The sequence below is a fragment of the Eretmochelys imbricata genome, chromosome 8 (assembly GCF_965152235.1).
Source record: "Eretmochelys imbricata isolate rEreImb1 chromosome 8, rEreImb1.hap1, whole genome shotgun sequence".
Taxonomy (NCBI): Eukaryota; Metazoa; Chordata; order Testudines; family Cheloniidae; genus Eretmochelys; species Eretmochelys imbricata.
The window spans coordinates 93,150,542-93,163,897 of NC_135579.1; the positions used below are offsets into that span (position 1 = coordinate 93,150,542).

At 47.4% G+C, this 13,356-nt stretch overlaps 1 protein-coding gene across 8 annotated transcripts in view; it reads right to left on the reverse strand.

Annotated features, from left to right (window-relative positions):
• The window catches only part of FGGY (FGGY carbohydrate kinase domain containing), a 261,928-nt gene that overhangs the window by 222,336 nt on the left and 26,236 nt on the right, over positions 1–13,356 (reverse strand). For 6 of the 8 annotated variants that reach the window (XM_077823938.1, XM_077823934.1, XM_077823942.1 and 3 more), the window contains one exon: positions 10,146–10,200. The exons of the other annotated variants lie outside the window; for them this stretch is intronic. Coding sequence is in view for 5 of the 6 variants with exons in the window: in XM_077823934.1 (XP_077680060.1) it covers positions 10,146–10,162 (17 nt within the window). In the remaining variant the exon portion in view is untranslated. The remainder of the gene's footprint in view (positions 1–10,145; positions 10,201–13,356) is intronic. 8 annotated transcript variants of the gene reach the window in all.

Consider the following 13,356-nt stretch of genomic DNA (forward strand, 5'->3'; position numbering starts at 1 on the left):
AGCTCAAATTTGGGGTACTGTGGACACAATTCGACGGTATTGGCCTCCGGGAGCTATCCCAGAGTGCTCCATTGTGACTGCTCTGGACAGCACTCTCAACTCAGATGCACTGGCCAGGTAGACAGGAAAAGAACCGCGAACTTTTGAATCTCATTTCCTGTTTGGCCAGCATGGCAAGCTGCAGGTGACCATGCAGAGCTCATCAGCAGAGGTGACCATGATGGAGTCCCAGAATCGCAAAAGAGCTCCAGCATGGACCGAATGGGAGGTACGGGATCTGATCGCTGTATGGGGAGAGGAATCCATGCTATCAGAACTCCGTTCCAGTTTTCGAAATGCCAAAACCTTTGTCAAAATCACCCAGGGCATGAAGGACAGAGGCCATAACAGGGACCCGAAGCAGTGCCACGTGAAACTGAAGGAGCTGAGGCAAGCCTACCAGAAAACCAGAGAGGCGAACGGCCGCTCCGGGTCAGAGCCCCAAACATGCCGCTTCTATGATGAGCTGCATGCCATTTTAGGGGGTTCAGCCACCACTACCCCAGCCGTGTTGTTTGACTCCTTCAATGGAGATGGAGGCAATACGGAAGCAGGTTTTGGGGACGAAGAAGATGATGATGAGGTTGTAGATAGCTCACAGCAAGCAAGCGGAGAAATCGGTTTTCCCGACAGCCAGGAACTGTTTCTCACCCTGGACCTGGAGCCAGTACCCCCCGAACCCACCCAAGGCTGCCTCCTGGACCCGGCAGGCGGAGAAGGGACCTCTGGTGAGTGTACCTTTTAAAATACTATACATGGTTTAAAAGCAAGCATGTGAAAGGATTAATTTGCCCTGGCATTCGCGGCTCTCCTGGATGTACTCCCAAAGCCTTTGCAAAAGGTTTCTGGGGAGGGCAGCCTTATTGCATCCTTCATGGTAGGACACTTTACCACTCCAGGCCAGTAACACATACTCGGGAATCATTGTACAACAAAGCATTGCAGTGTATGTTTGCTGGCGTTCAAACAACATCCGTTCTTTATCTCTCTGTGTTATCTTCAGGAGAGTGAGATATCATTCATGGTCACCTGGTTGAAATAGAGTGCTTTTCTTCAGGGGACACTCAGAGGAGCCCATTCCTGCTGGGCTGTTTGCCTGTGGCTAAACAGAAATGTTCCCCGCTGTTAGCCACAGGGAGGGGGGAGGGTTGAGGGGGTAGCCACGCGGTGGGGGGAGGCAAAATGCGACCTTGTAATGAAAGCACAAGCAAGGTTTACCCTGAAAAAGTGTAGCCACTGTTTTATAAAATGTGTGTCTTTTTAAATACCGCTGTCCCTTTTTTTTCTCCACCAGCTGCATGTGTTTCAATGATCACAGGATCTTCTCCTTCCCAGAGGCTAGTGAAGCTTAGAAAGAAAAAAAACGCACTTGAGATGAAATGTTCTCCGAGCTCATGCTGTCCTCCCACACTGACAGAGCACAGACGAATGCGTGGAGGCAAATAATGTCAGAGGGCAGGAAAGCACAAAATGACCGGGAGGAGAGGTGGCGGGCTGAAGAGAGTAAGTGGCAAGCTGAAGACAGGGCTGAAGCTCAAATGTGGCGGCAGCGTGATGAGAGGAGGCAGGATTCAATGCTGAGGCTGCTGGAGGACCAAAACAGTATGCTCCAGTGTATGGTTGAGCTGCAGCAAAGGCAGCTGGAGCACAGACTGCCACTACAGCCCCTGTGTAACCAACCGCCCTCCTCCCCAAGTTCCATAGCCTCCACACCCAGATGCCCAAGAACGCGGTGGGGGGGCCACCGGCCAACCAGCCACTCCGCCACAGAGGATTGCCCAAAAAAAAGAAGGCTGGCATTCAATAAATTTTAAAGTTGTAAACTTTTAAAGTGCTGTGTGGCATATTCCTTCCCTCCTCCACCACCCCTCCTGGGCTACCTTGGTAGTCATCCCCCTATTTGTGTGATGAATGAATAAAGAATGCATGAATGTGAAGCAACAATGACTTTATTGCCTCTGCAAGTGGTGATCGAAGGGAGGAGGGGAGGGTGGTTAGCTTACAGGGAAGTAGAGTGAACCAACGGGCGGGGGGTTTCATCAAGGAGAAACAAAGAGAACTTTCACACCGTAGCCTGGCCCGTCATGAAACTGGTTTTCAAAGCTTCTCTGATGCGTACCACACCCTCCTGTGCTCTTCTAACCGCCCTGGTGTCTGGCTGCGCATAACCAACAGCCAGGCGATTTGCCTCAACCTCCCACCCCGCCATAAACGTCTCCCCCTTACTCTCACAGATATTGTGGAGCACACAACAAGCAGTAATAACAATGGGAATATTGGTTTCGCTGAGGTCTAAGCGAGTCAGTAAACTGCGCCAGCGTGCCTTTAAACGTCCAAATGTACATTCTACCACCATTCTGCACTTGCTCAGCCTGTAGTTGAACAGCTCCTGACTACTGTCCAGGCTGTCTGTGTACGGCTTCATGAGCCATGGCATTAAGGGGTAGGCTGGGTCCCCAAGGATAACTATAGGCATTTCAACATCCCCAACAGTTATTTTCTGGTCTGGGAATAAAGTCCCTTCCTGCAGCTTTTGAAACAGACCAGAGTTCCTGAAGATGTGAGCGTCATGTACCTTTCTCGACCATCCCACGCTGATGTTGGTGAAACGTCCCTTGTGATCCACCAGAGCTTGCAGCACTATTGAAAAGTACCCCTTGCGTTTTATGTACTAGGCGGCTTGGTGCTCCGGTGCCAAGATAGGGATATGGATTCCGTCTATGGCCCCACCACAGTTAGGGAATCCCATTGCAGCAAAGCCATCCACTATGACCTGCACTTTTCCCAGGGTCACTACCCTTGATATCAGCAGATCTTTGATTGCGTGGACTTGCATCACAGCAGCCCCAACAGTAGATTTGCCCACTCCAAATTGATTCTCAACTGACCGGTAGCTGTCTGGCGTTACAAGCTTCCACAGGGCTATTGCCACTCGCTTCTCAGCTGTGAGGGCTGCTCTCATCTTGGTATTCATGCGCCTCAGGGCAGGGGAAAGCAAGTCACAAAGTTCCATGAAAGTGCCCTTACGCATAAGAAAGTTTCGCAGCCACTGGGAATTGTCCCAGACCTGCAACACTATGCGGTCCCACCAGTCTGTGCTTGTTTCCCGAGCCCAGAATCGGCGTTCCACAGCATGAACCTGCCCCATTAGCACCATGATGCATGCATTGGCAGGGCCCATGCTTTCAGAGAAATCTGTGTCCATGTCCTGATCACTCACGTGACTGCACTGACGTCGCCTCCTCGCCCGGTATCGCTTTGCCAGGTTCTGGTGCTGCATATACTGCTGGATAATGCGTGTGGTGTTTAATGTGCTCCTAATTGCCAAAGTGAGCTGAGCGGCCTCCATGCTTGCCTTGGTATGGCGTCCACACAGAAAAAAGGCGCGGAACGATTGTCTGCTGTTGCTCTGACAGAGGGAGGGGCGACTGACAACACGGCTTACAGGGTTGGCTTCAGGGAGCTAAAGGGGGTGGCTTTACATCAAGGAGTATTTCAGGCAGGACTTCACGGAGGGTTCCAATAAGAAATGGTGCACCTAAGTTATTGTTCTTATTGGAACAAGGAGGTTAACCTGGCCTCTGATTGATACATGGCTAGATTTACCTCGCTGCACCTTCTCTGTGAGTGACTGCAGTGTGATCTAGAAGAATGAATCCCCTAGACGGGGGGCGGGGGGGGGAGCAAATGAGTACAAAACAAATCTGGTCTATTTCTTGTTTTCATCCACTCCATCTATCTTTTACATCTTTGGCTGGCAGCAGACGGTGCAGAAGGACTGCATGCCATCCACATCTCATGGCTGCTCGGCAGAAGATGGTACAGTATGACTGCTAGCCATCCTCATCTCTTGCCTGCCCGGCAGAAGATGGTACAGTACGACTGCTAGCAATCCGTATCGCCTGCCTGCTCACCATAAGACGGTTCAATAGGACTGACTGCAGGACTAAAGAGAATGACCTGGTCAAGTCACTCCAAATTTAGTCCCTGCGCCCATGTCTGCCCAGGCGCTCCCAGCCGACGTGGCCAGGAGCACCTCGGACACGACGAGGATGGCTACCAGTCGTACTGCACCGTCTGCTGCTAGAAGGCAATGGGTTGCTGCTACTGTGTAGCAATGCCGTACCGCGTCTGCCAGCACCCAGGAGACATACGGTGACGGTTACCTGAGCGGGCTCCATGCTTGCCGTGGTATGGCATCTGCACAGGTAACTCAGAAAAAAAGGCGTGAAACGATTGTCTGCCCTTGCTTTCACGGAGGGAAGGGGGAAGGGGGGCCTGACGATATGTACCCAGAACCACCCGCGACAATGTTTTAGCCCCATCAGGCATTGGGATCTCAACCCAGAATTCCAATGGGCAGGGAGACTGCGGGAACTGTGGGATAGCTACCCACAGTGCAACGCTCCAGAAGTCGACTCTAGCCTCGGTACTGTGGAAGCACTCCACCGAGTTAATGCACTTAATGCACTTAGAGCATTTTCTGTGGGGACACACACACTCGAATATATAAAACCGATTTCTAAAAAACCGACTTCTATAAATTCGACCTTATTCCGTAGTGTAGACATACCCTGAGCCATAAAGCAGAGAATTCACTTTTATTCAAGTGCAGAAGAATAAAATAGTTTGGCTGACTAAAACAAAGTACCATCAGTTAGGAAGGGTAAAAGCCTATAGAGTTGTACACTGTTCACTAATGGATTCATAGGGTATGTCTACACTGTAATTAAATACCTGTGGCTGGCCAGTATCAGCTGACTCAGGGTTATGGGGCTTGAGCTATGAGATCATTTAATTGTGATGTAGGCATTGAGGCTCAGGCTGGAGCCAGGGCTCTGGGACCTCACGCCATAAGGCCCATTCCACCAACCGGGAGTTATCCAGACTGCAGTAGTGCTCCAGCCACACCCGCTTTTTCTAGCCACACCCCCACAGTGTGAACTGATAGGGGGATGGTGGAGAGCCAACACAGTTGTAGAAATATGCAAGGGGTCTGATGCACCAAGTTTTCAGGTCGTTTTTGCCACCAGAGGGCTGCAGAGAATCTACCTCCCACCCCCCTCCTGGGGGTGTCAGAACTCATTTATACATAGTCATTAAATTCTGAAGTCCCCCAACCACTACATATGTTGAAATTGCTCAGACACTGTGTCAAGGTTCCTTCCCCACTCTAGGGTACAGATGTGGCGACCTGCATAAAAACCTCCTAAACTTACTTTTACCAGCTTTGGTTAAAACTTCCCCAAGGTACAAACTATTTTACCTTTTGCCCTTGGACTTTCGCTGCCACCACCAAACCTCTAACCAGTATTATTATTATTAGGAAAGAGTCCGTTTGGAAACGTCTTTCCCCCCAAAATCCTCCCAAATCTTACACCCCCTTTCCTGGGGAAGGTTTGATAAAAATAGTCACCAATTTGCATAGGTGACCACAGACCCAAACCCTTGGATCTTAAGAACAATGAAAAAGCATTCAGTTTCTTAAAAGAAGAATTTTCATACAAGAAAAAGTAAAAAGAATCACCTCTGTAAAATCAGGATGGTAAATACCTTACAGGGTAATTAGATTCAAAACATAGAGAATCCCTCTAGGCAAAACCTTAAGTTACAAAAAGACACAAAAACAGGAATATCCATTCCATTCAGCTTATTTTCTCAGCCATTCAAAGAAACCAGAATCTAACGCATCTCTAGCTAGATTACTTACTAAGTTCTAAGACTCCATTCCTGTTCTGTCCCCGGCAAAAGCAACACACAGACAGACCTAGACCCTTTGTTTCTGCCCCCCTCCAGCTTTGAAAGTATCTTGTCTCCTCATTATGACACACTGGACTATAGCTAGAGGCTGAACAGGGCCGGCTCCAGGCACCAGCTTTCCAAGCAGGTGCTTGGGGCGGCATTCAGAATGGGGCGGCAGTCCGTGTGCTGCGGCGGCAATTCAGCGGCGGCTTTTGGGCTCTTCCGGGTGCAGTGGCAATTCGGTGCTGGCGGCAATTCAGCAGCGACTGCTTTGGGTGGCAAAATTGGTAGAGCCGCCCCTGGGGCTGAAGGAAATCATTTAAAACTCTGTCACCTCAACCATCAGACAGGCACATCAAGGCTATAGTGCTATCAAGTAGTTCTGGAGACTCAGTACACCAAGAAACTAGAAGGGTTGAGTGTCACCAGAACACCAAGAGACACACTAAGTGAGTGGTGTTGTACTCTGATGGACAGACCACAAGGCTGGAATCCAGAAACTCCTGAGCTCTACTGTTTACTCTTCCACTGACTCACATTTTAGCCTTGGAGAAGTCATTGAGGGCTTGGATCCTGCATCCACTGAAGTCAGTGACAAAGCTCCCCTTGACTTCAGTGAGGCAGGATCACTCTGTGGCCATCTTATTTTTCAGGGATGATGCACAGATTAATATTTGAACAGTGTTTTGAAGATTTAAAGCACTATGGTTATCATCCTACAGCCCTTACTCATGCTAGGTAATTTTTCTCATGGGACTCGTGCCACTGGCTCTATCGTCATTATTATTCATAACACAACCAGTATTATTCATAATATATCCAGTTTTCTGACACATATTCGTATGACTTCAAAATTGGGACAATGTTGTCAACACATTTTACATACTGAATACAAAGGCAATAGGTTTAACCAAAGAGGTGCCGTAACAAATGTATGGGAAATATTTTTCTCATAGATGCACACTTACGTCAAATGCTTTGCAGGTATTAGTCATATTTAGCATTTGACTCCCCACCGTTACGCTCAGCTCAAATCATCCGCTGTTCTAAGTGCATTATCACAGGTAAGAAAATAATTGAGGTTCTGTCAGACACAGTTGCTTTTTTAAAATAATATTTCACTGCTTCATCAGGTTGTTTCCAACTGAGGAAGCATAATCATACCTTTCTATCTGGGGGTGACAGACTGAGAATGACACGTTAAGACCAATGATTGCCACTATTTCCCACGTCATACGTCAGTTCTGTTCTGTCCTAAACAAGCACCCAGCACTTTCAATTAGAAAATGTGTGGCAAAGACTTCTGTGAAAACAACGTTTTATGAGCAATGGCAAATAAAAACTTTCAGCTGCTATGTAGTTGTTCAAATGTTTATATGTGGCTGCAGCACCTCGGTCATCCTCAATCCCTTTTTGTAAATGCAGCGGAACCCCTTACAGCAAGCCTTTTACTCCACAAGACAGCTTCACAATAGGCTAAATCCTGGCCATAGCAGCATCTGCAGCAAGGAGTGCTCAGCAGCTCTTTAGTGCTGCTGGACTTTGCAGCCAGAAATACCTCCCTGAATCCTGAAAGGGAAGTGCCCCTGAAGCAGACACAGAGTACCTATGTTGCTGCCCAGTACCACCACATCCTCAAGGGAGGAGTCTATGACTCTGACCAGCCTGACTTCCTATATATTGCAGCGCCTCTCCTCCAACTTCCCAATGGTTGGGTGGGAAGGGTTCGTCCCTTGCTGATTGATAAGTGGGGAAAGACTGAATGGGCCAAACACCCCAATAAAGATGTCCTTGGTTTATGTTTCCAAAACTCAAATTCAGTGTCACAACTTGGATGCAACCCCCATCACCCTTCTCCCCCTGCTTCCATTCTCAAAGGAGTTGTGCTGGGGCAAAGGCTGAAATTAGCACCAACAATAGAGGGAGAGAAGGTTGAGCACCATCTAGAGTGGTTTGGGATGATGTCAGTTGTAAATTTCCAGCCGTCAGCCATTTCCACATGCCCCACTCACACAGCAGGTGCAGATGCCTTCCAACCCCCGAGACGTGATTATCCCCAGGATTAGACACCTTGTTTATTCAGCTCTATGGGGCTTACCTCACCTGCATGACTGTTTAAATGTGGGTCAGGACTGGCCTTATAAGTAGGGGGTCATTGAAACACTAAGGTTATGTCTGCACTACCGCGGTAAGTCGACCTATGCTACACAACTCCAATTATGTGAATAACGTAGCTGGAGTTGACGCACCTTAGGTTGAGTTACCATGGGGTCTACATCGCGGGGGGCCAACAGGAGAAAATCTCCCTTAGACTTACCTTACTCTTCTCGTCAGGGGTAGAGTACGGAGTTGACTGGAGAGCGATCTGCAGTCGATTTGGCGGGTCTTTACTAGACCCGCTAAATCGACCGCTGGTGGATGGATCTCAGCACGTCGATCCCCGTGGTAGTATAGACCTGCCGTAAGGGTATGTCTACACTGCCAATTGGTGAGTGCGATTGCAGGTCACATAGACATACCAGAGCTAGCTTTAAACTAGCTAGCTCGAGGTACTGAAGTAGTGAAGCCACTTCAGCCCAAGTTATTACCCAGGGTTCCAGGTGGGTTTGTACATCCTGTGCTGCCACTAAGAGAATTATACTTTATGTCTCTATCAGAAAGTTCTCCTGTGTATCACAGTCTGAGTGCAGTCCTGAACTGCTTACTGCCTTGCTCACAACCTTTCAAATACGTTTTTACTTGTTGATCTTTGCACTAACATTTTCTGTCCTACAGACAGGAAGAAAAACACTGCCTCCCTTTGTAAGTCTGCTGCTGCGAGCCAAGTGCTTTCTGCATTCTCGCGAGGTGTGGGGGCGGTGAACTCCCTGTTGGTAACAGATGTCAATGGAGTTGAAGCCAGCAAGGAGGAGACAATTTTCAAAGGTTGCCTGTGAGCAGTTGGTTGACCTGCTGTTGGGAGAATTCAGAAACTGGCCAGCTCTGGGTCAGCTGAGAGAACAGCACACTAGAAAGCTTGGGATAGGATTTTCCAAAGAACATAGGAGAATTAGGTGCCCAGATGCCATGGACATTCAATGGAAGTTGGGTGACTAATTCCTTTAAGATCCTCTGAAAATCCCAGCCTTGGATGTTACATATCTAATTAAACTATTTGCACACGTCAAGTTTATTAAACTATGTGCACACGTCAAGTTTGTAACAGAAATCAAAATAGCTTTCGAGTCTTCTGTGCTTCCAATATTGTACAGCCAAATCTTGACATCCTTATGCAGCTGCTACACTGGCTTTCTCAATCCTTACTCAAGCAAACTTGTAATGGGAATTTACCCAATTAATAAATGAATGAGGATCTCAATATTTGGCCCATCAAAACTTTCATATGAAAATTTCAAAGGTCACCACAAACATTCAGTGAACCGAGAAGGGGGATAGTGCAGTGGTTAGATTGCTGGCCTGGGATTCAGGAGACTTGGAGTCAATTCTCTGCTCTACCACAGGCTTCCTGTGTGACCCTTGAGCAAGTCACTTAGTCTCTTTGTGACTCAGTTCTCCCTTTGTACTGAGTTCTCCCTTTCTCTCTCCCTTCCCTTTGGGAAGAATAGCACTTCCCCTACCTCACAGGGGAGTTGTGAGGTTAAATGCATTAAAGATTGTGAGGTGCTCAGATAATCCATGCTGGAGCATCCTTGACATTGATTTTAAAATACTATCAAAAGGACATTTCACTGTCTCCTAAATTCTAAAGGACTTTCCCATGAGGCACACCTATCCTACTCCATTTCCCAGTATAAATAAATAGAGCTTTTATTTGCATACTTACACCTGACTCCTCTTCCTGAGCACTTTGGCAGTTCCTGAAGGAAGGTAGGTGGGTTAGGCTAATTCAGTCTCTGTCCAGTTCTAATTAGAGACCCCCAAATCCACATTTTATAATTTTGCCATAATCCTCTTGTCTGCTTCAATTATCTTTGGATTAGGCCCTATCACCAGAATTTTTGACAGCCTATTATTTAACAAAGCATGTTATTGCACAATAAGATGTTGGGCATCAAATTCATGTGATAATACACTGTATGTCCTGTGCCCTGTTTTGGTGAGGAATACAACTTGTTATTACTGTTATGCGATACAGAGGGACACCATGTCCTTTTGATCAATTATAGCATGCAAATAGAGTGTAGGAGATTTGGTTTTCGCATAAAGTAGTATGCCAGCCTTGTCCATGCTGGAAAGCATACCAAATATTATTATTGTTTTACGGTAGCACCTAGGAGCCCCAGTCGTGGGCCAAGACTCTATTATGCTAGATACTGAACACACACAACAAACATCTTCAAAACCGCCCAGCATATGTGCCTTACCGTACTGTTGCACTCATTTGAATGGAGCTTCCATAGTAATCTGGTTGTTGGAGCACTGGAATAGGAAACAGTAATAGGATTATATCAGAGACTATAAGCAGTTATATTGACTTCCTGGTATCAGTCCAGTTCCTGGTCAGCTGGTGTCCATATCACACAAGCCAACAACACAACTGGCATTAATTACATCTTTGTCTACAGCCTCTGCAGAGAGGCTGAGGATTGAATGGCCACTGACTGAGCCACCTCCTCACCCCTAAAGCTGGCCACTCTGGAATTGCTTGAAGGCACTTTGGTGAGATCGTGCACATTTGGCTTTTAGGCCATGGTTCCCCTGTCCTGTGGCTAAGCCGAGGGCCTCTGTTTCCTGGGCTGCCAATCTGGCTTCATTCACCAGCACTGAATTCACTAAAAATGTGGAAAGAAAGAAACAGGAAAAAACGGTATGTGGTTTCCATGGCCACTTGACTGTTTATTCTGTTTCTGACCAATATGACAAATTTAAACCCTCGCCAATTTGCCATCCAAACAAGCAGCAGATGTCAGGTCTGAAATAATAACTGTTGTTAGTGAGTGTTCATTTTGGATACATCACCGTGAAAGATGTTGCCTTTAAGCCCAGTCAAGTGGCACGGTTTCATTAGCCGGCAGAACACAAAATTTAAACACCCAAGTTTGAAAATGTTGGCAATAGTTCAGACCTGGGTTGCTTTTACTTCTATTCAATATTTCCCAATTACATTGAACTTTTGTCATTTGTGTTCCTGTATTGTCACCGGCTTTTTAAGACTGATGGCCATTAACACCCGTTTGATTAACAACTGAGTTGTTTCTCCTGAGGGACAAATAGATAGTAAAAATATGATATAGAAGAACCCCTATTCTACAAACTCACTGGGAATTGAGGAGTTCATAAAATCCAGAAGTTATTAAAACTAAACATCTCAACATGGCTGTAGGTACAGTGAATGAGTTGCATTATCTGCAGGACAGATTAATGCAGGGGCTTTAGGAGCTGTAGCCTGAGGCCTTGGATTTTGAGGGCCCTCAGAAAATATATATCATTTATTGGATTCTTCTTCTGGCCAGATCTATTCACTGAGGACCTTCCCTGCATTGCCCCCAGCTGTTCCTTCACCTCTCCTGGGAAGCGGCAGCCAATCAGAGATGCTAGCCTATTCTCATAGGAGGGGAGGGAGGAGGAGAAAGTAGCTCAGGGTGGCTCCACTCCATCTTCCCTCCTCCCCTCCTGTAAGCAGGGATGGCGCCTCCACTCACCCCTCCCTTCCCTTGCCTGGAAAGGGGGTGAAGACCCCCGGGAGCTGCCCCCTCTCCCTGCCTGGAAGGGGGAGGGAGGACCCTGCCCCCATTGCAGCCCCTGCCCTGGCCCTGGGAGAGGGGTTGAAGAACCCTAATAGGAGCAGAGGCGAGGCTGGGGGTGGCATAGCTGATGAGGGGCTGGAAACTGGATGAGCTGGGTAGATGGGGGGGGGGCCTTTAGAGGGCAGAAGTGTTGGGACCTGGGGGGCTGAATTGATGGGGGCTAGTAAGATGCACTTCAGTTCATTTTCCTTCTGTTTACCATCATGCCCTGTATTTAATTTAGAAACTTTTCATTTACCTTAACACACTGGAGCTAGGCTGCGTTGATATATTTTGATTTACAATAGTACGCTTTTAATCACGTGCTTAATCAGATACTTGTGCAGCATAAATGAATCAGTAATTGATGTGCTTTCGATAGTTATCTTGATTGCACACTGAGCAAGGCTTTTCCAGGGACAAAGAAAAAAGATGGTGTGAGCACATGTGAAAATTTCAGGCAATAAGAAAAGGGTAATTAGACGTCTGTTCATTTCTCATGTGTTTAACTTCTAATTTTAATTTCATAGTTTCAATTGAATTAATATTAACAACATGCTGTTTTAATAGCATTACTGTGTATAATTAATTGTTTGCTGGAATGTTGTCTACCAGAACGCTTAACCTTTTATTTTGAGATTAATAAATAAAATCCAGCATACCACTCCTGAAAGGGTCTGATCCATGGCTGGTGGCAGGCTCACTAGAGAGCAAACACCTGAAGAACCCTTTGACCTTAGAGAGAGAGTGTGTGCCTCTTGGCCCACTGAGATTTGGACATTGCCTTAACTGGCCCACCAATAATGTAACTGAATACTACGGTTAGGGGTAATTAGCGGGGCTTAAATTCAGCCAGAGCTATCTGGAGCGGAGCTCCAGTAAATATTTTCAAACCCATGGGAGCCCCAGCACCTCACAAGGGGCTGAAAACCCGAGCCCCAGTGCACCCTATGGGGCAGAAGCCCCAAGCCCCGATGCCCCTCCCCCAATGGGGCTGAAGCCCTGAGACCCCCCTGCCCTGAATCTGGGCGTTGAGGTGAATGGGGGGGCTCTGGGAAATCATCTCTGAGACTTTAAGCCCTGGTAAGTAGGTAATCAAAGTCATAGCATCTGTGTTTCCATGTAAGACAGGCAGCATCAAGGTTACTTGCAGCAAGTATTTGGGGGAGAGATTGCATTAGTCATATCTATTAATGCTCTGAGTCATAGGGCCAGGGTAGAAATAGAGGCCATGTGAATGACTCTTCTATCAGTTGTTTCTGGATCATATTCCTGCTCAATTCCTGCATTAACTTACAATATATTCAAGAGTAACAGGTAGAAGTACTAGCATCCTTGCCATCCTGTTCTCCTGTGTGTCTCAGTGGCCATCTGATCTATATTCTCCAGCCAAAAACCCTGCCACTAACCTTCCGCTTTGTTTTCCTAGCCTCTTATGTACTCTCCCTGTGTAGCCTATATTTCAGCTATTAGAGCCCACTTTCAATTACCCTAGGAGGTGCAGTACCTATATTGAGCCTGTAGCGGGGCAGTCACCCTGCTCCGGTTTGGAAAGGGTTAAAAACAGCCCTGGGAAAGGGCTGCCCAAGGGAGCCAATCACGAGCGGGCTTGAGGCAGCCAATCAGGGCCTGGCTAGGCCAGTATAAGAAGGGCTGGGGGGGCAGGGATGAAGGAAGTCAGTTTTGCTCCAGCAGTGGAGCAAGAAGGCCCTAGCTGCCTAGTAGAGAAAGGGGTACCTTGGACAGAGCAGTACTAGGAAAGAGCAGGCTGAGCTGGGGAGCTCTGGCCTGGTGACCTCCCAGGCTGAGGCCTTGCTAAAGGCCAGGGGAGGTACTAGGGCTGCAGAGA